Below are 27455 nucleotides of genomic sequence, written 5' to 3'. Positions count from 1 at the left end.
TTGATCATTTCTGCTAGATCTTATACTTAGAGGGCAGTCTTAGAATAAATACACAAAAACATAAACTGCAGGATTCGTTTAGGAAATACAATCTAAAGTGAAAATTTTAGAAGAGGAATTTCTTCCACTGCACACTCATTAAATATTCTGATTATCATTCCTGTAGATATCAGTACACATAGGATTTAAATGTAATTTAAATATAATTAAGTATGTGCACGATACCAAGTAAACACTCGACTGCTAGTTTTCATGATTACTGTTATTTTGTGATTGTGATATGCAGTATATCCCAATGTCACTTGACTCTGGGAAGCCTGATTTCTGCTCATGCATTCTAGTAATGCATTAACATTACTCATGTTAATGGAATTAACATTCTGTGGGAGAGGCTGTTCTTAGCAGCAGGACAACCCTCAGAGTCACGGACATGGGCTTCCCTTATTGCGACACGCTGTGCGACTAGTTGTAATTCGGGCTGCTTGGACACTCCCAGAGCAGCCGAGCTGCGGAGGCAGAAAGGAGGCATGGGAACCATGAGCAGCAGCTGAGTATGCGTGGAAGGAGACGCTGTTGCCCCTGAGACACTTGGAGCCACGCAGCTCCCCTTGGAGAGCTGTCAATCCCTTCCCCCGAGGATGTCCCCTACCCAGCGGTGACGGGGACACAGTCACATCTCAGTCTACCGTGGATACCCTCAAGAATACTCACTTTTTAGGGTTCCTAGAGCCCATAGTCCAGTACTGAGCCAGAACATTCTTTTCCTGAGGTAGTAGCTTCTTTGCCTGAAAGAATGTATGATGCTCGACACAGGATTTCCACAAGTTTTTGCAAGATCGGTAATTTAACATGTTGAAGGCCACGATATGTTCCCTGGATTCAGTCTGGGAGGAAAAACACAGTAGAGGTTTCACCTGCACAGCGGAAGGAGCAAAGGCTCACAGGGATTCTAAACCCACATCAGTGGTCGTCGGCTAAGATGCAACAGACAGCGGAAAACCAGCTTCAAAATGCCCGAGGCCACAAACCAGTGTGACAGGGTCAGGAACAGGCTCTGCTAACCAGCTTATTAATGCGGTGAAGATGACTTTACTCTTTTTTTTTTTTTTCAACTTTTCTTTCTTTCTTTCTTTTTTTAAAGAGAGAGAGGCAGCAAGAGAGGGAACACAAGCAGGGGGCGTGGGTGAGGGAGAAGCAGGCTTCCCGCTGAGCAGGGAGCTTGAGGCGGGGCTCAAACCCAGGAGCCAAAGGCAGATGTCCAAGGACTGAACCACCCAGGCGTCCCCTGACTCTACTCTTCACCATTACTTGTGATCCTTTGTGAAGATTCTGATTTCAAATGTACTTACACTCCTGGGTTGGATATATTTGGAACAACCAGAAAAAAGGCTGTGTGATACATTTCTTTCAAAAATTAGCTCTGGGAAGATCTCTCCTGAAGAAATACTCTTCCATTTACCTGAAACTTGGGACTTTATAAGCCTGTGGATTTCTCCCTTTGTCCCCCAAGCACGGAGCTAAATCAAGTGCTCACATATCCTCACTTTAATTATTTCCTTGACTTTCATCCTACTTCAGTTTTCTGTTTTCATGCTAAATTACCACCTCATACATTTTGGGGCCACCTTCAATCTTGCAATGGGGGGGGGGGCAGGAGACCCAGATTCTAGTCCTAGTTTGCTCTGGGCTTTCCTGTCCTCATTTCCATGTGTCCTTGCGTGTCCTCATTCCATGCTAGGTGAAGCCATTTTAAGAACATATTATCTCTGAAGCCCTGGGAAATGAACATAAGGACAGTAAGTGAAAAATACAGAGCACAACAGGACAGAGTGTGGGGTCGTGGAAAGAGCAGGTGTCCCCGATTAGAATACTAGCTCCTCCCTGGGTAGCTGTGGGAGCCTCAGCGTCCATACCTTCAAGTTCTCTTCTTTAACCACAGTCATCTGGAGAGCAGTGGTCTCCTCTTAGGAGACACATGCAAAGGTTGCTGTGTATTTTATTTTATTTTTTTTAAGATTTTATTTATTTATTTGACAAGAGATCACAAGTAGGCAGAGAGGCAGGCAGAGAGAGAGGAGGAAGCAGGCTCCCCGCTGAGCAGAGAGCCCGATGCAGGGCTTGATCCCAGGACCCTGAGATCATGACCTGAGCCGAAGGCGGAGGCTTTAACCCACTGAGTCACCCGGGTGCCCCATTTTATCTTATTTTTTAAAAGATTTTATTTATTTGAGAGAGAGGGAGAGAGAGAGCACACAGCCTGCCATAGAGCTTGATTCTAGGACCCTGAGATCATGACCTGAGCTGACATCAGACACTCAACTGACGGAGCCACCCAGGTCCCCTTACTGTGCACTAGAAACACGTTAAGGGAAGAACCTCATCTTGCTGACATTTATTGCCACCCCGTGTAGGCTCATGCCAAGTGCTCTGACCAGTGCTCTTTTACTTAACCTTTGGGATTCCCTGAGAGGCAGGTACTACCGCATTGCCGGAACAAGGCCGCTTGGGCAGGGGACGTTAAGGAGCCTACCCAGCTGGTCAGGGCAGGTGGAGCATTGAAGATCCAAACCTATCGTCATGGCCTCCCAAGCAAGTTACATCTCCAACCCGATAAGCCACGAATTCTAGCGGGAACTCGGGGCTCCGGTTTCCATTTTCTGCACAGCACACACCAAGCTCTTTCTCCAGTCACCCACACAGCCAGCTGCCATCCCCTACCGCAGAACTAACGGCTAAAGTGGCTACAAACACAAAAAACAAAGCAAGTGCAGACATAACTCACCTGTTTCTGTCGCTGATGTATAAAGAACTTTTTCCTTTTGAAAGAAATTTTTAGAATGTTCACCCTGCAAGAAATAAAGCACACAGAATGCACTGAGGGAGAGCCAGGCAGCAGCTGACATCGCTCAACGTGTGTTTTCCGCTCTGTGATCACGAGGAGCGTGGGGTCGCGGCTTCCCGAGTTTACCTCAGGGTAGGAGTGACGGCAGCCTGTCGCCTCAGCCAGATGCCAAGGAGCTGACTGAAGCTGAGTACCACACAGGGGCCGCTGGATTATGATGTAACTTTAAAATAACAAGAACCACGGGCCATGTGCTCTCTCTGCGGTCAGCTGCTCTGGTGAGGTCGCAGCTCTGCCTGGGCTGGTGTGTGCCCGGGGAGGACAGCTGAGGGCAGTGCGGAGCAGCACGAGAACGGACAGTAGCCAGACAGACTTGGGTCCACATCCCAGCTCTGGTACTTACTGACTGTGTGTCAAGCAGCATCTCTATTGTGTGCATGAGAACATGATGATAGCCCCGACGGACAGCATTTTTATATGCCAGGTCCCCTACTAAAAGCTTTGCTAGCAGTCCCTCAACTAGGCCTTCCAACAGTCCTGAAATGTAGGAGTATACCCAGTTTTCAGATGGCAAAACCGAGGCTCAGTGACCTCACCAAAGTGCTTGGGATCATCCAAGTAGGAATGTGTGGATCTGAGCCTGGGCCCTCAAGTCCTGCACTACAAAGGCCTTGGAGAGCACTGCCTTTTCCAGAGTGGTCTTGTGAGGATTCAAGTCTGAACACTTGGTGAAAGTCCAGCTAATAACTAAGGAGCCACACTGACAATACAGTTCCTGCACAGAGGAAGTCCTCGGACTTCTGGCCAATGCACTGCCCAGGACTCCTTCACTCCAAAACCTGCCTTGCACCGTTCTATCCATGTTTCCACACAGCATCCCAAACCACACAGTGACTAGGGGAAGGAGATGCCGGGGAAAACCCAGCTTACTTTGCCCAAGTACTGAATCTGGGTCAACCCCCCCAGGTCGGAGGGGAAAACCTAGGGGGTAAAGTCTCCATCCTGCCTTCAGAAATAAAAATTTAAAATTAGAGACAACATTTCTTTTGTTCAGCATATTTTTAAGGCATGATTCAGAAAATAATTAGAAGCGGTTCGCACTTACCAAGGATAGAAACTTGTGCAAATGTATTTTCGGTACACGGCGATGCCCGCAGAAGCAATCCCAATCATTAGCTCTAAATTGTGCAGATCCTGGAAAAGGGAAGAGCTCAGATGCACGGCATGTTGCAGTCATGTTGATGCCCTCCAATCAGTCAAGCACCCATGCTTTTATACACAGCAGTATGTATATGCGCCAAAGGGAAAAGCTTATGGAAAACAGGCACGGGACACTTCAGATCCAAGTACTCAGCATCAGACTCATCTAAAGTGAACACATGCCACCTGAGAGCAACAGCTGGTTCCCGCCGGCTCAGAGAGTTGCCAAGCAGGGCACTCATCACGCCACGGACTCCTGCCGTGAGCATCCAATAATCGTACGTTTGCAACATTTGGATGCTATGCTAGCATCAGGAAGGCCTCGCCCTCCGCACAGCTCTCCACCAATCTCCACTCCCATCACTGGAAAGGCGTTAGCTATCTGTTGTCGTGAAGCATAGGACTGCTGACTTTAAACCCAATGAACAAAGAAATATTGCCTGTAAATCAGATACACTCAACCTTCATTAAGAGCCTGTGTGCTGGGGGTGCCTGGGTGGCTCAGTGGGTTAAGCCACTGCCTTCGGCTCAGGTCATGATCTCAGGGTCCTGGGATCGAGCCCCGAATCAGGCTCTCTGTTCAGCGGGGAGCCTGCATCCCCCCACCTGCTGCCTACTTGTGATCTCTCTGTCAAATAAATAAATCAAATCTTAAAAAAAAAAAAAAAAAAGAGCCTGTGTGCTACACATTGCCATAGACAATGAAAATACGGAAGACAGAGTAACTATAAGGTGTTCAAATCCATTTCAGAACAAGGTGAGTACAGTAAAATTTAAAAATAAAACGGTTCCTTCCCCTGAGTCATCTATATCCCAAAATACCCAATCAGATACTTGTAATTATATTAAAAAAGGAGTGGGGCACGGTCTGACTTATCAGTGAGTGTGAACGTTAGGTTCGCCGCTTACTAAAACTGTTATTTTGGGCTCCTGAGCCTCATTTTTTCCCTTTGTACAATAAGGATTATCAAAGCCACCTCTCCAAGGGTTTTATCGGGCTGAAATTACAGAACACAGAGCAGGCGTAATAAACTTTCATTCCCTTTTGCCTCCCAAGATGCGGCGGGACAAATCACTTGTGAACAGTGATGCGAACACAGGGAATCAGAGAAACTAGCCAGAGAAAACAGTGCTGATACAGAGAACATGCACTACTGGGCACCCAACCAACGTCACACGCAGCTCATCTCGAGACAGTCCCTGTTCACTAAATTCCCACGCTGTCCCCACATTCCCCAGCTGTACGTGTAGAAGGCAGGGTCGTATGACTAGTCGTGGTCAGTGTTCTAGGAGAAGTGATGGGTCTCTTCTGGGCTGAACCATTTAAGAGGTGCTGTGCAATTTCCCAGCTTCCTCTTCCTGTGTCACAAGCATGAGGCCACGTGTGGAGCTGGTGAAGCCATGGGACGGAAGCAGCCTGGCGGCTGAGTCCCGCTGTAAGGAGGGAGGCCCCTGCAGGGTCTCTGGGACCCACACTGCAGCTTTTGCACTGCTGCAGAACGAACTTTATGGTATCAGGTTACTGAAATTTAGGGGTTTTCGGAAGATCCAGCATAACCAAAGATAACCCAATGCCCTCCGATCCCCTGGGAGGTGTCAGCCAGGCAGGTAATCATCTGGCCTGAGGTGTCTCATGGGACCCGGGTGGTGGGGAGAGCACTCAACTCAGACACACAGAAAGCCCACTTCACCACAGCAGAAAGTTCTCCGCAACATTCTATGACAAGATATCTGCAAATGTAATAAAAATCAACCGTCAAGCCCCAAAGTTGATCCCATATATTTTTCCTACTTTATTACTTAGGTCATAACTTGCCTGTCACACAGTTACAGGATTGAAGGGACACAAAAGAGATGAAAGCGTGTCTATGAATTGCAAAAGTATTCTATAGATGAAAGTTTGGTCATTTACTCAACTTCTCTGAGCCTCCATTTTCTCACTGTAAAATGGGATGATTAGCATACTGACTTCACAAGGCTGCTATAGTCTTTAAATGAGAACTTGGGGTCTCGTGAAAAGCATCTCGAGCAATGACTAGTACCTATTAGGTGTTCAACCGATATTTGCTTCCTTTTGGATATGATGGGGGCCAATTACTGGTAAAAATATAAAGATCAGATGCCGATTAGACAGTGCCAGGGTCATGTATGGAAGCTGTTACTTCTGTGCTATGTGACCTTTGAGACGTCCTTGAGTATCAGTTTCTCCATCTGTAAAATGGGGTAATAATACTCACCTCATAGCATTACTACAAGAAATAAGCAAGCCACAGTATCCAGCAGTTTGAAAGTGCTCAGTAGATGATGGATATTAGTTTTATTTAAAAGGTCACAATCAATTTAAAATATTTACTGGTTTGCATGTTCATACCACTATGATTTTTAAAAGCTGTCATATTTGAGCAGTTAGTGATATTCTGAGCAGCACTGAGATGAAACAGTAAAAACCTTGGTTCACTAATGTATCACCTGGAAAATAGATATACATACTTTTTGCTTCTTTAACCATAACATGAAATCATCTTACAAAAACTACTCATTTCTAATCCCCGTGACCCCCCCCACCCCACAGAAACATGAGACATGAAAAAAGAAACTGGATAAATAACCAACCAAACTCAACATCACTTTATAAACTTTCCGAATACTGTTGAAAAAGGTTGTTTTTTTGTTTTTGTTTTTTTAAATACTGGAAAAGGTCGTTTCAAGAAGTTTTCACCCTTCTGGAAGTTACATTTGAACCAGACTGGGTCAAGGGTACCTACCCTACCACTGTGCAGCTCCACGCCATAGAAGTCGAGAGTCCGTGCTATGTTGATAAAGCAAGATTCAGCCTCTGATTGCTTTAGCCCACTACAGAAGAGGAGAGAAGATGCAGAGTTTGCCAATCAGTAGAGTATAGAACTCCAGTTTTTAAAACAAAAATCCCCTCCAAGTTGGTAACATTTCTGTTAGGTCATTAAATACCTTATGTTATTAATTTTAAACAGTCTGACCCTAAAGCAGGTCTTTTTCTTTTCTATTGAAGGGGACTTCATCTAGCCTGCTCAGTCCTTTCCTAAGTACCTCTTTCTCAGTAGGCTCTCAGTCCTCAGATTCAGAAGACAGCCACCTAAAATTCCCACCTTCCTTGTTCCGAGCTGCTTACTTGATAGGCACTCCAGGTCTTTCTACCTTTATCTATGCTTCCAGCAGCCTCAAACCCTCAAACGTCACTGTCCTATTTTAGGATGCTGGCTTCTGCCTGGGAAACAATTCTGGGAGGGAGGATTGGCAGCGCCTTTTAGAAGGGACGCTGGTTGCTTGGCCTTTGTTTTTCCAGCCTTCCCAAGAATGGCAGGGCCCTCGAGATCTGGCCTTCCCGGTCGGGAGGGCCCTTATCTGAGCTGGACTGAACGGATGCCACTGCAACTTTGAATAAAATGAGGCAAAGGACGAGGGGGCCAGAAGGGGGCACGACTGCTGGAGTGCAGGCTTGACCTGAGGCAGCCGCTGAAGACGGGTGCTCCCTTCTGGAATGAAGGCCGTTTCGTGACCTGAGCCCAGAAAGGACGTGGGAATCCCACGTTCGTCCATCTGCCTGTCTGTTCCGTGGGGCCTGAAGGAGCCGTCTGTTTTATTAAGTGCGGTCAACTGTTCAAAGGTTTGCCTGGTAGGTCAATTTGTGGGGCAGTCAGGTTTAAAAAGGGCATTCCCCCTAGGAATTAACGGATTTTAACGACATCCTAAAAAAAGAATGCTGTAAATCCCCCTAAACTCTTACTGGATTTTGCACTTTACAGAAACACTAGTTATGCCAAAGATATCTGCTAGCGTAACAGCGCGAAGGTTCACAACCCTCCCCCTCCCCCGCCCCGACAACTTAAAAGAGGTCTCGTGAACAAACGGAAGCAAACACATCAAACCTACGCAAACACGAGGTCTGAAATGCCCGACCGGGGTTCCCAGAGAAGGCCGCCCCCCCTCCTCTCACCTGTGCTGCTCATGGAGGGATTCCACCTTCGTTAAAAAGTCATCGTTCTGATCTGGGATAAACTGACTATCGGAAAGATAGCCTGGATGATGGATGGAAGAATTATAGTCTCCAAAGTGAGCTACGAAGACAGAATAAGGAGGAAATTGCCTTTTCAGTTTGGTCTGTATTCACAAGCATGGACAGCATCGCAAGAAAGGCCCTGGAAGCCTTCTTCCGAGAGGTTCTACCATCACGTGAGACAGAGCTGCTCATTTGCTCCAGATTCCACATTTTTAACAGAACCCTAGATGGGCTCGGTACCACCGCACATGCTTCCGCTGAGTGCTCTCTCCCTGAGGCCAGGCGTTCCAGCAGTGTAAGCTAGGTCCTGTTCGAAACCCACAGACTGGCGAGCACAGCAGTTTGTACCCTAGCCTGGATATTTACACAGAACAGAGCCCACTCAAAAATAACACGCCCTCCACCAGACACTAGGTAGACGGACTCTCTAATACCCCAGGGCGATGATGACACTGGACCAACCTGCCCTAGAACAATGGGTGTGGGCAGAAGAGAGTGCATGCTGACCAGCTCCCTGGAATTTGGAAAAATGTAGAAGAAATGGAACCAGGATGTGTTGGGAAGCACAGAGTGGGGGATGGCATGAGGGATGGGAGTGGGTAGGGCTGATAGGTCTGGGCCTCAGCAAGGCTGCAGGCAGAGCTCTTGGGAAGAAGGAAACCTTCTTAGGGGAGTCAGGGAAACATAGGGAACCTGCAACAGCAAAGGGAAGAGGAAGAGGGCCTTCTAGAGGGATTATCAGATGCATCCCTAGTCCAAACAACACCTCTCCCTCAAGATCCTTAACTACCATTCTACAAACATGACTCGCTGATGTGTAAGGTATCACTGGTATTCCTGAGAGTGGTTCAGTAGCCAACCTGTACACGTGTACATGGCTGCCCCGAGGATTCAAACCACCTGCGTGTCTGGACTGTTGAGACTGGAAAAAAGACCCTGGGTGGAACAGCCAAGGATCTGGCTATGGGACCCAAGGACACCTGCTTCCCTTTTCCAAGATTCAGGTTTTCCTGCTTTGTAAAAATACGAGAAAAACAAGTTCTAGTTCTGATGGGCAAATTATCCAGTATTTCATTTTCTTAATGAGATGCTTTCATCTTTTTCTTAAAAAATATTAAGCTTGATCTTTCCAAAGGTTTTGAAGAATTCTTCCTGCCGCTGGCTTCAGTGCCAGGGGGCTCCTGAGGACTGACGTTTCATGGCACCCAGTCGACAGATTTCTAAATCACACAGCTCCTTCTGTGTCACAAGGATGAGGACTGGGAGAAGCTGCAGTGATGCTTCATGGCCAATCTCAGAAGGGAAGGAAAGGAGCTGGGGAGCTGCCCAGGCAGATTTCATCACAAAGATGAGAGGGGAGACACGAGCATGTCTTTCTTTACATCCGTGTGGCCCTGCTCCCCCTCAGTTGCCATCACACATTAACAGGTGCCCTATGAGATCCACACTGTAATGAGGGGCTGTTTCCTCCTTACAGTCTTCCCCGGGGGTTGGGAGTGAGGCAGACTCATCTGCGGGGCCTGGCACCTATGGACGGCACACAGCGGGCGCTCACAGATGCAGTGCTTGGAACTCCCCCAAACAAAAGCTACTACAAAGTTCAGTTTTGGACGGGCAAGAGGGCAGAAAGCCAAACGATCTATGCAGGCAGACTTGGCCAAGGGGAGACCACAGGCTGTTAAGGCCGGCCAAATGCAGCTAAGCTATGGACAGAAACGTCAAAGCTGGACTTTGGAAGCGCAAGCGTGGCTTACAGGCTAGTCTGTACGTGGTGAAGTGTGTACGTGTGTTTATAGGAAATAGTTTGGATGCCCTGACATAGCCCCAATGAAGACAGCTTGAGAAAGCCTAAAATTACCTTGTGTAAATTCATTTTAAAAGGGAAGAAACATACAAACAGATAAAGGAAAGAAACTGGTTGAGGGAAGGAACTTCTCTCACTTCACAGAAGCCACTCTCGGCAGTCAAGACCAGAACCCAGGTGAGCCGTGCCCCAGCTGGTGCTCTCACCATCTCCACCAGCCTGCCTGCCAGGTCCGAGCTGGTGCTGGCCAGCCATCTGCTGAGGACAGTGGTCATGTCCCCAGAAGGCAGCCAGATTCTGCAAGAGACCTTCCTTTGTCTCTCAGAAGAGTCCTGCTGAATTTTACTCAGGTGGTTTCATTAGCTCGTAGAGATTCTCTCAGATCTTGAGTGGGTCATCTATATTAGCTGACAAGTTCCAACCCCTGGGCCCTTCTACGAACACGAATAGCAAGGCTGTCTTCAGTCAAGTCACTGAAAAACATCTGAAGGAAGGAACCTCCCAGTAGGGTGGTTTTCCCTAGAAACAGTAGTCCGCCGCTCTGCGCAAAGTGCTATGCTAACCACTAGAGGGAAACAGAGTCAAACAGTCATCTGCAAAAACTCGGAGCGCATAGGGAGCGTCCCATGATGGTTTCAAAGCCATGGGTCCATCAGATGCTCAGGACCACCCAGTGACAGACATTGCATTCATCCCCAAGAAATAGTTAAGGGAAGGGAGACTCAAAGAAGGGACCTGCCCACTTTGCTCAGCTGGTAACTTGGAGCCTACACCCTGACCACAGTCCATACTCTTCCTCTACTTACTATACCACATACCCTAACCTCCAGAGTAATACACTTTCCTATTTGTGGAGAAGCACCACACGCAAAAGCTAATTATAGCAGGAAGAAAAGGAAATGAGCGTTTATGTGGGAAATACATTGTCTTAAGTTCCATGCATTCTTCTGGCTAATGTTTTATATTGTGCAGGAAAGAGAGAGTATATTCTAGGCACTCAAATGTGTAGCATTTCAAGCTGCTAAACTGTTCTGTTCGGCAGGTCCCTTACATCAGCCCCTTGCATGTTATTTATCCATCTCCCACTTGACCTTGGAGGTTCTTCTCAGGGGTCACGACGAAGAAGCTTTTCCGGATACGTTCATGTCTCCCCCACGCAGGAGGGAGGGCACCCCCTGTGCTCGCCCTCACTGTCAGCATCAGCTGGCCCACCCGTGCCTCCTCACTGGGCAGGAGACCCCTTGCCTTGCAGAGAGACCGTGTGTTGTCCGTCTGTTCACCCTTAGGCGGGTGCAGAACCTGGATGCAACGGAGGCCAACGGACATTACAGAGTAAATACAGATTTTTAAAAATTTCATTCTTCAAGCCTCATCCATACCTGAGACCACCAGCAACCTACAGTCTTTGCCTATGTGTCTTTTTATCTAGTAAGAAAGTGCGCTCTTGATTTGCTCCTATCTCCCTCCGCCACACAGTGGGGACAATCCGGTGAGATGTCGCAGATACGATTCAGACATCCCACAGTATCATCTTCAAGAATTCACCTTACAGGAACGCGAGCACAGAAGTATGGGGGAAAATACGTAGGTACTTCCTGAGAGCAGAGGGATAAAGGGCTTATACTTAAAAATGCTCGCCTGACAACCCATCTTTTTTGAGCACGCCAGTGAGGCCAAGGCTCCCACAGACACTAGTTTCTAATTTTTGGGTGCTAGTAAATTCTTTTAGTCCCCGGTCCGACATTTGTTTGCAGAGGGGAACCTGACCACTGAAGCTTAGAGTAGGATTTTCTCATTTGGGTCTTACATTTCACTCAAAGTAGAGTTGATTGTTTACAACAGGTGTTCTTTAGAAAGCTTGCTTCTGGGGACGCCTGGGTGGCTCAGTTGGTTAAGCAGCTACCTTCGGCCCAGTGTCGTGGGATGGAGTCCCACATCGGGCTCCTTGCTCCGCAGGGAGCCTGCTTTTCCCTCTGACTCTGCCTTCCACTCTGTCTGCCTGTGCTTGCTCTCGCTCGCTCTCTCTCTAACAAATAAATAAATAAAATCTTTAAAAAAAAAAAAAGAAAAGAAAAAAGAAAGCTTGCTTCTGGGCCGACGTGAAAACAGAGTGAGAGTTAACGCTCACCTTACGCCTGGCCGGATTCTGAGAGCTTTCCACATAATAACGCATCCCTTCTTCACCGCGACCCCATGAAGTAAACAGTGTTATCCCCACTTGACAGAAGAAGAAGCTGAGGCCTGGGGAGGCTCAGGGTCCCGCCTATATGAGGCAAAGAGCCAAAACCCAGATAACATGGTCAGGTGTGCTCTGGTCAACTGAGGTAACAGCAACGGTCCAAGTGCAGAGGTTCCAGTTGGGAGACTGCCTCACACGTGTGGTTTGACTCACAAAGCCAATTCTGAGTTATTATAGTCACCGTCCTCACCTCCGTTTTACAGACGAAAAAAACGGAAATTCAGGGAATTACCCCATTGCCACATTAAGTGGCAAATGGAGAAGCCGGGCTTTAGACTGAGTCTGGCTGCGTGCAAAGCTATGTCCTTTCCAAAAGTGTTCCCAGCCCTCAAAGCAGAAGCTGTAGCCACGGACACCAGGCTCCCTCTGGGATGTGGCAAAGCTGATTTCTTCAGCCGACTGGCCTGGCAGAGATGGAGGCCATGAGGTCTAGAGACCAGCAGGGATACAGGTTGACTGTGGCTGTGTCACTTCCCTTCTGGATGCAACATGGCTGGGTCTGTTCCAGCTGCACCGCAGGGACAGGGGAACTTTCCAAACTACCCAGACCCACCACTGCGCCACCTCTTCTCAGTTTTCCACTGGGGAGGAGATGCAGGATCTCTGGGGAGACCGATACTAGGTCTTCCCTCACTAGTGAGTGGGGTCACTGTTAAAAGTCCATCCTCCACTTCCTGGTATCATGCAGGTGGGCAGACAAGTGTGGGCCCAGCCACCTTGCCCTTCACCTCTCCTTGAACCCCGGGGGTGCAGACAGACTTAAGGCCACCTCTGGAGTCCCGGTCAGCCTCCTCTTGCTACTTTGCCTCTGAGACCAAAGCAGAGTGAGTAATTCAGCCAGCACCTGCTCTGAGACCTATCTTGCCCTTTTCGTTCCCTACCACACCGTCAGCCAAGAGGGCTAACAGGCCAAGACGGTGCGCCATGCAGAGAAAGGGAGAGGGGCCTCCCTAAGTCCTGGGCTCCCATGGAAGTCTGCCTGATGCCATACGGCTAACTGGGAAGCAATACTTTGCCTTCCTTCTGGCTAGGTACTCTCTCCACTGTGCACAGCCAGCATCTACCATGGTGCCCAACGGGGTATACATTCTCAGCAAAGTTTTGCTGAATGAGTGATTCTTAAGCTCAAGCAGGCCTTGATGGGAAATTCCATATGGTTTTTCTACCCAACATGGCAGCCACTAGCAATATATGGCCACTGAGCCCTTGAAACATGGCTGGTCCAAACTGAGATGTGCTGGTTTTCAAAGACTTCATAGGAAAACAAAATGTAAAATACCTTAATTTTTAATTTTTACATTGCTTATATATGGAAATTTTTACATTACTTATATATTTTTTTACATTGCTTATATATGGAAATGATAATATGTGGGATAGACTGGAGTAGTTAAAATATTAAAGCTAATCTCACCTGTTTAGTTTTCTTTTTTAATACTGGGTACTAGACACTTAATTTGACAGACAGAGATCACAAGTAGGCAGAGAGGCAGGCAGAGAGAGAGGAAGGGAAGTAGGATCCCTGCTGAACAGAGGGCCTGATGCAGGGCTCGATCCCAGGACCCTGGGACCATGACCTGAGCCGAAGACAGAGGCTTTAACCCACTGAGCCACCCAGGTGCCCCTGGGTACCAGACACTTAAAAGGACACATGTGGCTCACAATATGCTTCCACGGGACTTGTTTTCCACTTCTGTAAGAGGCGAATGGTAGAAATATTTGCCCCACTGAGGTTTGTGATGAGATCTAATATGTGGGCGAGGGTCTGCTTAATGCGTTGTGTGACAGGTGACTTCTGTCGAATGGACTCATCCACACCTTCCCTAACCAACGTCCCAGTGCCAGCAGAGTGTGTGTCAGTCAGGGGGAAAGTGGGAGCATCCCGACAACCAGAGAGAAGCTTGCCCAACGGGATTCCTGGGAAGCTTGCCCAACGGGATTCCTGGGAAGAGGGGAAGTGACCTGGTCAAACGGGAAAGGCCATTGACTTTCTTAATACATTGGTCAGAAGAGTCTGTCCCATGAAACGCTCCCTTGGCGACTTACATTGTACTGCATAGGATGCTAGAACCACTGCCGAGTTAAGAGGGCAGGTTAACCTGTCAAGAGAAAAACATATCAGCAAAGTCACAAGAGCCAAAGACAGCCTGAAACAGCCATGATGGGGAACACCTGTCTTCTTTCTTAGATTAGCCATTAAAAAGACATCATGAATTGTAATAAAGATAATTTTAGGATGTAACTCAAATAGTAAAGATAAATGTAACGCTGTAGATTCACAATTAAAAGAGAACTTTGTCATGTTTAAAACAATACACATTAATACAAATACCATGAAGCTAGAGGTCTAATACTGGCCAAGGTTTTGGCTGGTCAAGAAAGGTCAGGCTCATATCACTAAGAGGAAACGTGAGAAAAATTATACTCTTAGATCAATGGGCAGCCTCCGTATCTTTCTAGTAAAGATGTGAGACCTTTCAGAGGGCTTTCTAACTAAATCCCTGACTAAAAAGATGGGGAAAACAGAAAAGGATTCTTAAAATTTTAAAAAACTCTTGTGAGTTCTAAATTACTTAGTAACAGTTACTTTTTAAGATTCCTAAATCTGTTTACCCTCCTGAAGCTTCTGATCTATAGGGAATGGTCTGTCTGCCTCCCAGTTTGCCTGCCACCTACTAGAAACCCATGGTCTGGGCATTAGACTTCAGCTCCCTTCCCCTTAGTCTCACTGCCCTCCAAACACCCTGTTTCTACCAATGACACCATCTCTAGCTTCGTTATGCTGCGAATCCTCTGGCTGCTCCCTTCTCTCTGCTCAACCATGAACTCCACCATCTGCCTAGGAGCCTGGCCACCAGACCTGGGCCAGGGATCCCTGCCAGGTGGAGAAACACACTGCAGAAGGGCCAACTACAAGCAGCACGAATGAAGGCTTGCAGGGTGGGGAGACACAGATTTTAAGAGCATTCTTCCTGGCAGCCCCAGGGGAAGTGGAGAAAAAGTGCTGTTTCCATGGCAGCTCATGAAATTCCCAAGATGTGAGTCACCCCCATGTCTCTGACTGATCAGGTTGGCCAGCACAGGGTTCCCCTTCCTGTCTGCTGTGCTATGCCCCGTCCTGAAGCTGCACAAGAAGGTAGCCTTCCCTACGTGAGGGGGCCCCCCAACTTTCCTTAAGTTACTAGGTATTCCCTGCTAGGACTTCTCAACGATCTCTCCAAGTCTGGAGATACGTCCAGCAATACTCACCATCTGTTTGTTCATCTGGAGGCCCAGAGAGCCCGTGGGGAGAGCAGACACCAGTCACTCACTCTCCTACCAAGATGGGCTTCAAGGAAACCTAATTTAGGGTCCCCGCTCGAGGCAGAGCAGGTGAATGGGACTCGGGAAACAGGAGACAGGCTAAGGAGGTTCCATCCACATGGATGGAACAATCCTATGAATATGTCAAAAAAGAACATTTCCGAAGAATAGTGTAAATATAAATGAAAAAAGAATGCTGAAAGCCTGCATGACCATTCAGTGTGGCCCCTAGAGAGACCCCTTTCTTTCCCTCTAGGCTTTAGGGTCTCCATCTGATGGCCAATGTCACCTAGCTCAGCGGGAAGGAGGGCATGCCTTGGGAACCGCCCACCACTGATGGTTTCTGCCAGGAAGCCTAGGAAGAAGGCTAACCAGATTCATCCAGTCTGTCAAAAGATCCACAGCTACTAATGGCCAGACCCACCCTGATGCACCCAGAAGTGTCGGGCAGTAGGAGACCCTCTCCTGAGAGAGGTGGTGAAGGCCACCAGCAGGCCACCAGCAGGCCTGATGAGAATGCCAGGGATTTAAGGCCGGTTGTGCCCCTCAAGAGGTTTCACCCAAAACTAACAGGGGGTATCGTGCTGGGAGAAGAAAAAAATGAAGACATCCGATTGCTCCTGTGGGGAGCACTGGACTGAGAGCTCCTGGGAGGAGAGGGCCTTGCCTTTTTTGACCAGCACAGAGCCCATCGCTTAACAGCTGCTTGAGAAATACTTGTTGGGAAAAGAGATCAGCGCTCAGGGGCAAGAGACAAATTTCCGCTGGGGCAGAGGGCAGCCTGGACCTGGGAGAGGGGCGGGTAATGTCACTCTAGCGTCACCCCCACCCCCCCGCCGATGTGAGAAGGCTGTCTCACAAAATGGGGAGCTCATTTCTGGGGGTGCTTAAGCAAGGCCTGCAGCTGGGCTAGAGAAGGGGCTCCTTCCTCCTCCGAGTAAGAGAAGGAGCTAAATTACAAAACTTCTCCAATTCTAGGAGCCCTGGACAGGTTTTCAACAGGTTCGGGCAGTCCAGATTTCAACATGGGTCTTGTTTCTAAACGTTCTTCTACCCCCAGGATCTTCACAGCCATGCCTACAAATCTCCCTTCCATCCAGATGAAGAACCCTAGCCTCTTCCAGCCTTTCTGTCCTTGCACTGGTATTGTCTTTGCAGATGCTGCCTTCTACTTGAAAACCTCCAACAGCTCTCTGCCTGTCTGTGTGGCTTTGATAGGAAGACAGCCCTCCCCTTCTCCCCTTATTCTGCTGTAAACCTCCAACATGTGTTTTTCAACTGGGACCAAGTGGGTAGGGCAGGGCCTGCACTCCTCCCTCCTTCTAAAACCTCAGTGGCAACTGGGGTCTGCGCAGCCCATACGGGTCCCGTCGTCTCAAGGGCTCCTGTCTCACTGCCCCAACCGGGGGGGGGGGCCCTCACAGAGGCTTCTGAAGCCCCTCCTTGGGGCAGCTGCCAGGAGGAAAGGGGATGAGGAGGACGAGAATAAGCTGTGACTGTTTCTACCAATTCACCGGCTGCAGGTTCTCCCCTAAGTCACAGAAAAGTCAGGATTTGGAGGAGGTAGCTCAGGGACAAGTGGCTTGGCATATCTCCTCCCTTCCAGAGCCGTTTCAGATCCTTCCAGCCACTGAGATGGCCCTGCCACACAAGACGTGCTGACTCACAGGCAGACGCCCCTGTCTTCTAGCACAAAGCCTCCCAGGGAGAAAATGAATCATCTGTAGGTACTGAGGGGCTTGGAAGTGGACCTAAATTAGGCCCGAGCTGCCTTCCTGAATGAAGCGTGTCTCACATTCTCCCTGTAACATTTCTCAGGTCTTTACCAGAAAGATAGCTGTACCTTTGCTAATAAAATTGAAACATGAAATGAAGTTGCTCCAACCTCAGCTTCTCCAAATCAAGACTGAGTTAACAACAGATGTCCAGAGCAGAGAGTCATGCAGGGTCCTGCTTTCAACCACCATCTTTTGTTTAGATTTAATACTGTTTCCAGAAATACACGCTCATTAGATTGAAACCAGGAATTTTAGTGTCTGGCAACTGACGGAGAATGAAGAATGTGAAATTTTCATTACCTTCCTTCACAAATATCCATCTTCAGTTGTAAGAAATACAAATGCCTACAAAACAGTTGTTTTTATTAATTCACAATACTGGAAATACAAGAAAAAGGTGATAAGTCAGGACAAGATCTGTACATTTGGAAAACAAAATACACAAATACGCATTTGCGTCTGAAGTCTTGGGGTTGCTTTTTGTACACTGCAAAGCTGCTCCTTCGGTAACAATGGTTCCGTGTGGAGGCTGGTTTCCACCCAGCCTCACGCCAGCACATGCCGTCCCAAGGATGGCTGAGCCCGCCAACAATCAGCCAGAGCTGTTGCCAGTGGGCTCCCCCCAACCCTGGACATTCCCCATCAAACCCGGGGCCTCCGAGAGCACCAGGCCCCCACGGGCATCACACACAGGGAGCCCCCAGGTGCTGGGGGGGCGGCGGTGCAGTGCACACCCACATTCCCTCTGCATGAAGCAGCAGATAGGAACTGGGTCTGTGAGGACACTTCCTTGGCTGGGTGCAAACACCCAGCTGAGTTGCTTCCCGTGTCCCGGGAACTTCGGGTACTCGAGCAAAAGCATAAACATCAGTCAGCTACCAGCTGCCAGGATCTCTGAGCAGAATTCGGCATTTGCCTGCGAGCTACCAGCAATGTCAAAACCCAGGACCTGATTTGTGGGCAGTGCTCGGGAACCCATCGCAGGCCCTGCGCCCCGTGAGTCTCCCCCCAGTCTAGGGACAGGTAAGAGAGAGCAGCGAGAGTCCGGTGCCGGCCATCAAGCACCAAGGAAAGTTTTATATTTAGGGATGCGACATACACTCAGTTGGCAGCTAGCTCCCACTCTTTTTTAAAGCCCAGATTCAAATGGGACAGACATTCCAGGGTCTGGCCAAGGGGACAAAAGGGAAACTTCTTGAAATACGATACAGATGCGGCAGAAGTATTCTGGGGCAGGACAGTGGTCATTTTGGCAATTTGAAACACATGGGGTCTCCTTGGTCCTTCATGTTCATACGTTCAAAGGTCAAGGTGCTGGTGTCCCGAGACGTGAATGCTTCACTTGGCATTACCTCCTCTGTGCACAAATCTGGGCTAGGTGCGGGGAATTCATTTCAGCCTCCTGCCCGTTCAGAAAGGTTACATGGGGTCAGTTAGATCTTATTTTAACCTGGACACCCATGCTTTGAAAAAACCTGACTATGCTACAAATTTCTGATGCATCTAATGACTTCAGGCTTGGGGTCAATGTCCTAACTCTGATATTTTTACGTAGCCTGTTGTCATCATCAACTACCCTTAACATGTTGAAGACCAGCACTGAGATACCATGTAGCCTACGGTTGCTGATTCACGCTTACTCTGTATTGGAGACTATCTTTTTCACCTAGGAGAACATCCCCAGTCCTTTCTAGTTTGTTCCTATGTTTATCCAAGCTGACATTCAACCAGAATTAAGTGTTCTCTCCTCCTACAGCGCTACTGGGGGAAAGCAGAGAAGGGAGAGAATGCTAGATAATCCGATGGTAAATCTGGCCCTCCAGTGACGAGCCGGGCTAATCCGTGTATCTTCCCAGGGACAGAAATGCGAAGGGGAACCTGGACATTACCATTCATCAAAAGCTACCTCGTCTGAGTCAACCTCATGACATCACACCAAGAGGCTGTAATAGTGGGAGGAGGCCCAAATGTAGGGCATCTCCTGGGAATCCTGAAGGAGATTCCCTTTGAGACTGCCAGTCAATGAAAATGTGTCCAATGACGGAATCTTATCAGGAGCAGCAGTCGTGAAGGCTCTCAGTCAAGGAGACGCGATCAGAAAAAAAGAAAAATCAAACAGAAGAGGTGTCAGCATACCTGACTTCAGAAATGTAAAGGTCACTCCTAGAGTGTATCCCATCGGTGAACTCAACTTCATACAAAAAAGCAACAAATGCCTCCCTAGGATGTTAGAACACAATAAATACCAATTTCTCTGACACTTGAGAGCTACATTTCGTTAAGAGGAACTTACTTTTGGGTAGGCTACAGAACTGGGGCTTAATAGAAGACTGTGTGTCAGGAATATCAGCAAAAATTTTTAAAAAGTTAAAAAGTTTTTTTTAAAAAAGTTTAAAAAAAAAAAAAAAAAAAAGGACCTGTGAATTAATGGTGGAAGTCATCTAGCTCAGCATAGGAAAAAGATCTGGCAGTCCTGGCTGCCCACCAGCTCCATCGGAGCCATGTGGGTGGCTGCTGTGGTGGTTCCTGTTACATTGAAATCTGGGGCCCCAAATCCTAGGAGGTGACAGCCACATTCTACTCCAACCCTGGGGATACCACTCATCTTCAGTTGGGAGGTGGGGTGGTGGCAGGGTCACGTTTCAGTGGATTCTAGCAGCGATACAAACAAACTGAGTTTTATCTTGGACTTAGGGAAGAACAAAGATTTCGTCAGTTACTCATCTTGCGCCCGAATCTGCCTCTCCCGGTATCCTCCACCCACGGGCCGTGATTCTAGACACCAAGGATGTCGAATTCCCCTGATCCGTGACAGCCCTTACAGATCTCAAAGCAGCCTGTTTTCTCCCTAGTCCTCCCTCCGTCCCCAACGTCCTACATTTCCTCAGATGTCCCTCAAATGACAGGAGGGCTAAGCAAAGGGATTCTGTCGGCATCCAGAGAGGGTGAGCCTCTCTCCGGTGGGGTATGGAAGTGGATGCCTGATGACCTGGAGAGGGACTCTCGGGGTAGGCCAGGCCTAGCCATCCCTGCACTCCGCCATACCCGCTGGCCACCGTACCCCTGGAGCTCCAGCATCACAAGGGGCAGACAGAACCACAGGTGAGAATTACTAGCTTAGGCAGGGCAGTTCGCACTTGGTGTTGAAACCTATCAGTTGCTCATATGTTTAATGGGTAATGACTGGCATTTTTAAAAGAACAGAGAGCTTGGGGCGCCTGGGTGACTCAATGGGTTAAAGCCTCTGCCTTCGGCTCGGATCATGATCCCAGGGTCCTGGGATCGAGCCCTGCATCGGACTCTCTGATCGGCGGGGAGCCTGCTTCCCTTCCTCTCTCTCTGTCTGCCTCTCTGCCTCCTTGTGATCTCTGTCTGTGAAATAAAGAAATAAAATCTTAAAAAAAAAAAAAAAAAGAGAGAGAGAGAGAGAGAGAGAACAGAGAGCATGAGAGGATCTGCCCTTGCTCTTGGTTTATTAAACACTGCTTCCCTGATGTCCCTCCGGACTGCCCTGTGAAGCAAAACGCATATTTGCTCTGTGGTTGTGATTTTAAAATTCACGGGTTAAAACCACACACGTGTACACACACACACACACACACACACTTATAACCCATCATAACATTTTCAAAGCATCCCTTCAACAGAACTTGGTATTTAATAATGGCCTTGTGGAACCTTGGTAAGGTGATCTCAAACACCTGTTCCTATAGCTATGTTGCCCCTCTGTGTCCCCGGGCTCAGGAGTTGAGCTGTTGCACTAACCCCTCAGTCCACCAGCATGAAGAACCATTATGGGGAAAACTCAAAGCACCACGTGAACATCCCACGGTGACCCAATGAGCCCCGCCGGACATCTCTTATTCTGGCTTAAAATTCAACTGAACAGTAAACACAGTCAACTCTCCCGATGTCTGTTATTGTGGAGGGAAGAGGTGCACAAAGAAAGCAAAACAGAATAACAGACTAATATTTAGTCTTCAAACATCCTAAAAGTTAAAACATCATCATGTGATTACCTTCAAAAACAAAACAAAACAAAACACAATACTCAATGTCTGAGTTAATGTCACCTTCTTGGTGAGGGTCTCTGGGTACAATGAACACAGAATAGGAGTCAATATTCCTGAACATCCATTAAGTTGTTTTTTTGGGTTTTTTTTGTTTTTTTTGTTTTTTTCTGGTAGAGACAAAAACCTCTGCAAGTTTCCCTCCCTATGAAAAATAAACATATTATGAATAAAAGAGCTCAGCGTTGCTATGGGGGAGTGGAAGTGGAGGCAGGGTCACTACTCAAACAGCAACAACCCTCCCGCACAGGCCTTTTCCATTCCAAACCCATGTTCCCCACCCAGAAAACCCACGTGCTAGTACAAAACAAGGGTCAGGCCGCTCGCCAAGCCCTGAGGGGTAAACAGTCCTATCTCGGCTCTCCTTCCCTTATCTGGCTCACATTTGGCCTCTACCGACTGATTCACCCAGGAGAGATGCTGCCTCAGCTTGCATTCCTTTTTATTTCTACCAACTGGGGATTTGGGAGAGAATGCTCAGTTCAGAACGTTCTTTTTATCCCGAAGAGCCTCCCTTCTAGCCTCACAGAGATACCGTGTTATTTGATGTGTAGACAACGGACGGACGCCGTCTCAGCAAACTGGTCTTCCAAACCGCCCCCTCACTGCCCCCCCCCCCCCCGCCCCCTGCAGGCTCAATGGGCAGGAGGTGGGGGAGGTGGGAGGAGTGAACTCCAAATGGCACCAAATAAGGAAGTCAGTAGGCCCCAGACAGAGAACTCATTACCTGATGAAAATTTCAATCTGTACCCCTCTGAGTTTTACTTGTTTCATAACCACTGGTGTGGTTATACCCAAAGGAAATGTACAGCCACAGAGATAAGATAAAGAGTATATTTTTAGCGGTTACCCATTTTTATATACTACAAAGGAAACTTTAAAAAAAAAAAAAGTTATTACCTGGTTTGTTCTTCCTGTAGTGTGTTGGGATCAGGTATAAAAAATCTTACTCGAAAATGCAGAGTACAGGGGAAACCTCCTACAACATTTTTCAAAAACAAATTTAAGTTTTCTCTTTAAAAAAGTCAATGCAGGTAAGAGGCTACTCTTCCATTAGTGATGCATTTTTTTTCCCCCACTAGACCACAGCTTTTTTCATCAATTAAAGGGCTAATTTCAAAAAAGGAGTGCACAAGATAATTGTTTAGAAATCTCCCAAGCCTGCAAATAGTCAACTATTTTGCAACACGAGCATAGAATGAGGTACTCTATCCCCTCTGTACTATAGGTTTAACTTAGGGCTGTGTTCAAACAATGCACTCCGTCACAGGTATTAGGAATTTTTAAAAATCCTTACATCAACAGATCATACAACATTCATAACAAAATAATGTCACACAGATAGCCATTTTATACTTTTTCCATTTTCACGTACGTTCTTGAATTTAGACACTGCCATAACACTTTCATATGTGTTCTTCAACTTAAACATCGCCATGACCCTGAGTAGGTCAGGCTGTTCTTGGTGGCACCGTTGTACAGATAAGCCAACAGGCACAGAGTCTTGCCTTCCGCCACCGAGCAGATGAGAAATCCAGAACTCAAGTACTGAGGGTTTTGATCCTGCTATGCCACAGAGCAACCATTTTGGTAACAGTTCATGCTTTTAATGCAAAGTGAACTCCCAAAGTGAAGAACATATTAGCAACTATTACACAATTAACATACTCAAATATGGCTTTATGCAACGATACCAAGAGTCAACTGGCTTGTAGGGAGAAAATTAGCCCATTTCTTTCGCTGGATATGGCAGCAGGAGCAGATCAGGTTGTGTGGCTAAGAGTTCGCGCTCCTCTTCAGGTCAGCCTCTCCCCTCTCCGTTACTCAGTAAAGGTTTGCTGGCCCCGTCTAAGTGCTCAGCACTATGCTGTTTCTGAAACTCAAGCCTTCTCCACCGTGCTCCTCTCACTGATCTGCGACGGATCTGCCCACCTCACCTTGCCTCTCTGGGGTACCTTCTGTCAGTATCTCTCTGGCTTGGGTCAAAGGTATGAATGGTGTGTGTGCACCTGTGAGTGTGCCTCTGGGTGTGGGCCTGGGTACCAGCGGGTGGCGCTGTAACGTGGTACAGTCTGACCACCTGCACTTCAGGGGATAGCTCAGTCTTCCCCCTGCCTTCAGCTCCCCTCCTCACGGGACCTTGTCAGTGTGTATCTCGGAATGCCTCTGTACGCCCAGAGCATCCTATCAAGTGCTCTGAACTGTCCTAGAACCGTCACTCTCCTTGCCTACATCTCCACCCTTGGCTGTCCGCTCCTCGAGGGCAGGGTCCAAATCTGATTTGGACCAGATTCCCAAAGCCCAGTTCAGCGCGCTGCCAAAATCTGAGCTCCGGACACATCTCCTGAGTGTGGGAGTTAGTAAGAGAATGAATAACAACACCTCTTCATGTGCCTACGGACTCAACGCTCTGAGAATTCAAATGGGGGCTAGTAGTTATCTGCACAGTGGTTCAGCGGCTCCCCACGGGGAGGGAGTTCTGAAAGCTGAGGGAGGTAAGGGCTTGGAGGCCCAGGCCCCAGGTGAGAGCATCAGTGAGATCACGGCCATGGTTCCTGTCTCTACTCCTTCCCACTGGGGTGCTGGGGCGGGTGTGGGGAGGTGGCACATGTGTGTGTCCGCTTGCGTGAGATCTACCTGCCGCTTACCCTTCACCGGTCACCTCCCGTGGACGGGGTGCACGGTGAGGGATGCAGAGAAAATGTGGCAAGCACCATTCCCCGAAGGAGCCTACAGTTTCCAAGGAAGATTAAGGCAGGCAACTAAGAGATGAAGGAGTTACGACAAACGTAAGGGAGGGTCGGGGGAGGCATGGCTTCTAATAGCAGAGGCAAGAGTCTGAGTGGCTTAGAACAGCAAGATTTGGATATAAGGAAGAGGGAAAAGCATTCCAAACAAAAGGAACAGACTGAGAGAAGGCACAGAGGAACGTTGCAGCCTTTCAGGTCAGTCAGGTTTGTCTGGGGCAGAAGATGCACAAAAGGGAACAGAGTGCGATGCTAGAAAACCAGGCTGGGAACAGACCGGGGGGCCGGGGTGGGGGGGTGCACGGCATGCTGTGAAGCCCCTCCTAACTGGGAGTTACAGGACAGCACTGGGGCCCACTCATGGCTGGGGAGCAGTGTACTCCATCTGTGATATTCCCTACCTAGGTCTTAGGCTCCAGGGGGAGGGAGGGTGAGCATGTGTGAGTGTGTGTGAGGGTGTGTGTGTGTGTGTGTGTGTGTGTGCGCGCGCGTGCGCACACGCGTGCGCATGCACGTGTGTCTTTCCCACACTGGCTCTCTCCCTGGGCAAAGCAAGGCCATCCTCCTTCCCTTGTAAGAAGAGAGTAGGTTCCTCGGCGCCTGGCTGCCTTCTTTGACCTTTCCTGTTCCCGCTCCCAGCTGTGAGGGCTGATGTGGAACCTGTGCTCAGGGAGAAGTGGGCTCACTCACATCGCCTGGGCCCCCGGGAATCCAGGTCCCAGATGTTACAAGCACGCTGAGGCTTGGAGGAGAGAAATGGGCTGTGATACACTAACACCCCACGTTCAACCGAAATGGGAAGGTCACACTCACCTTTTAACTGCTTCCTGATGGGTTTGCTTGATTCCAGCCATCTCTGTTGGGTAAGAAAACACACGCTATAAAACCAGACCATGCAGGAGTGCGGCAAGTCTTAAAGGGACGGCACTCACAAGAGAGTCTACAGGGACGGCACTCACAAGAGAGTCTATGGAGTCATCGCCATGCTGCAAACCAAAATACTCCCTTTCCATCACACCCAGGTGGTTGTAGGCCATATCCAGAAGAACTTGACCGGTATCTTGTTTCTAGGGAAGGAAAAAAAAAAAAAGCGTCTAGTGGCCAAATTTTTAAAACGAATCAAGAACGGATGGTTAAACGTCTTTATTGCAGGGGCACCTGGGTGGCTTAGTCGGTTAGGCAGCCAATTCTCGTTTTTGGCTCAGGTTTGATCTCAGGGTCCTGGGACTGAGCCCCATGACAGGCTCCACACTCAGTGGGAAGTCTGCTTGGGGATTCTCTGCCTCTCCCCCTGCTCACCCACACATGTGCATGCTCTCTCTAATAAGTAAATAAATCTTTATTTTTTTAAAAAAGATTTTATTTATTTATTTGGCAGAGAGAGATCACAGGCAGGCAGAGAGAGGCGGGTAAGTAGGCTCCCTGCCGAGCAGAGAGCTCCATGTGGGGCTCGATCCCAGGACCCTGGGATCATGATCTGAGCTGAAGGCAGAGGCTTAACCCACTGAGCCATCCAGGTGCCCAGTAAATAAATCTTTAAAAAGAAGTCTTCATTGTGGGCAAAAAAGGAGTTAAAGCGTTTAGAGATTTTATGTACACTCTGACCTCACGGTAAAAAATGCTTTAATAGACGTCATGTCAACATGACATGTTGTCACATGGTACATATGGGAAGTAGGGTGAAGAAAAACCATATACATATGACTTAAGATGGCAGAGATTCATTTTCTAAGACTTCTTGCTTCCCCTTAGCTGGAATTCCCAAGTGATCTCTGAATTGGAAAATGGAGACACCACCATGAGAGTAAACTCTCCGTGACCTACCCACGGATTATCCACAGCAAAATGCTAATCCCACGTCAGTTTCTTGGCTCCTCGGGAGCCACGGAAGTGTGTACAGGGAACAAACTCTAACGGCGTGAAGGAAGATGGCTAAGAACACGAAAATGCCATCCTAAACACCCTCAAAGTGACTGGGTATGTGACACCCAGGGGGATTAGCTGTCTCTCTGCTCCCCGCCGTCTGGAGTGAGAAGCCAGTGGAGACATTCAACCACACTTCACGTCCAGAGCTTTACGGAGCAGGCACAGTGCTGCGCATGGGGACAGAACCACAGGACGTGGCCCAGAGAGTCCAGGCATGGAAACGGTGGCCAGAATGTGGTGTGTCAAATGCTGGGACACTCAAGGCATGATAAGCGCACGGAGGACGACACAGGTGGTAATTCAACCTGGGGACAAGCGGAAGCAGCTCCAGACCTGGTCTGGGAGGGCGTCAGGGCTGAGTGTCACCGCTCCCCTCCAGGAGAAATTAAGAAAAGGCCTTTTAAGCAGATGGCCTGGCACAAAGACACAAAGGAGAGAGAGAACGGTGCCTCCTGGAACTCGCAAACTCTCCTTTATCAGGCTGACTTCTCAGGCATCCTTTGAAGCAAACCATTTGACTTAAGGACAATAAGACTCAGAAATAGACTATACAGAACAAGCAAAAGACAGCTCCTTTTTTGAGTGCTTGAGAGCACATAATGTACCTGGAAATAGGCCACACGGACGAATTAGGGAGCTGTCAGGCCTCCTCCTGCAGCCTCCTCTTTGGTGGGATCTCGTGTTGTTTGGTCCTAAGTGTGGGAACAGGAAACACGCCCATTTCCTGAACACAACCCCCTGCCCGCCCTAGGGCCCTGCACCTGCTACTTCCTCTACCCAGGACAGCTTCCTTCTCAGGGGAACCTTACAGTGTGGAGAAGATGGCTCGGTCCGCTTATTCCAAGTCGGGAGCTACTCTCCTGGTGCATCAAAGAACAACCGGTTCTCCTTATTAAAATTTCTACAGGATTTGATACTTAAAAGGTAAATGACTATTGAACATCCACACCAAGCCAGATCCGATACGATGTGCACTTTTACATATGCTCCCTAATCCCTGTGGCAACTTGTGAGGTCCTCACCGGCATCCCTTTGGCCGCCAGCAAGCAGAGGTCCTGGGAGTTCGACGCAACACACTGTCGGCTGTGATGGATAGTCTGCCTGCCCCCTTGCCTGACTCCGGGCCGCTGGCTGCCACAGCCTGCACGTCCCCAGTGTGCTGCGTCTCCCCCGTAGGGTGTTATTTGCCCATTCTAGTATATTCTGCTCAACTTTCCTAGTTCCCAAAAGGAACTGAAATATAGTAAAGGACACAGCCTCCCAGCCCAGTTCCCACCTGACGGGAAGTCAACGGGAGGTCATCTCGGCTGCACCAGGTCACCGTCCCCGACAGGCTTGCTCCTTGGGCCAAGCTAAGAAGAGCTGATGTCCAGGCCAGCTTCCTGATGAGGCCCGCTCCAGCCCACGAGGTGGTGGTGCCAGAGACCTCTCCAAGGAGAAACTCTAAAGCGAATGGGACTTACGCTGCCACCAGACCCTCAGATTCAAGTTCAAGTGAGTCAGCTTTGAC

General features: G+C 48.5%; 1 protein-coding gene across 5 annotated transcripts in view; it reads right to left on the bottom strand.

Moving 5' to 3' along the window:
• Nucleotides 1-27455, bottom strand: part of PTPN3 (protein tyrosine phosphatase non-receptor type 3) — a 116577-nt gene that overhangs the window by 53891 nt on the left and 35231 nt on the right. For 3 of the 5 annotated variants that reach the window (XM_032308938.1, XM_032308937.1, XM_032308939.1), the window contains exons 3-12: nucleotides 24979-25086; nucleotides 24833-24875; nucleotides 22173-22251; nucleotides 17503-17547; nucleotides 14168-14220; nucleotides 8016-8136; nucleotides 6808-6895; nucleotides 3948-4036; nucleotides 2783-2846; nucleotides 712-884 (exon numbers count right to left, since the gene is read on the bottom strand). In XM_032308938.1, coding sequence (XP_032164829.1) covers nucleotides 712-884; nucleotides 2783-2846; nucleotides 3948-4036; nucleotides 6808-6895; nucleotides 8016-8136; nucleotides 14168-14220; nucleotides 17503-17547; nucleotides 22173-22251; nucleotides 24833-24875; nucleotides 24979-25086 — 863 coding nt within the window. Of the gene's footprint in view, nucleotides 1-711; nucleotides 885-2782; nucleotides 2847-3947; nucleotides 4037-6807; nucleotides 6896-7108; nucleotides 7181-8015; nucleotides 8137-14167; nucleotides 14221-17502; nucleotides 17548-22172; nucleotides 22252-24832; nucleotides 24876-24978; nucleotides 25087-27455 lie in introns of those variants that run through there. The other 2 variants (XM_032308940.1, XM_032308942.1) reach the window with 2 other exon arrangements.

The sequence above is a fragment of the Mustela erminea genome, chromosome 12 (assembly GCF_009829155.1).
Source record: "Mustela erminea isolate mMusErm1 chromosome 12, mMusErm1.Pri, whole genome shotgun sequence".
Taxonomy (NCBI): Eukaryota; Metazoa; Chordata; class Mammalia; order Carnivora; family Mustelidae; genus Mustela; species Mustela erminea.
The sequence above is the reverse complement of the archived record's forward strand: the minus strand, read 5'-3'. Positions and strand labels throughout refer to the sequence as shown.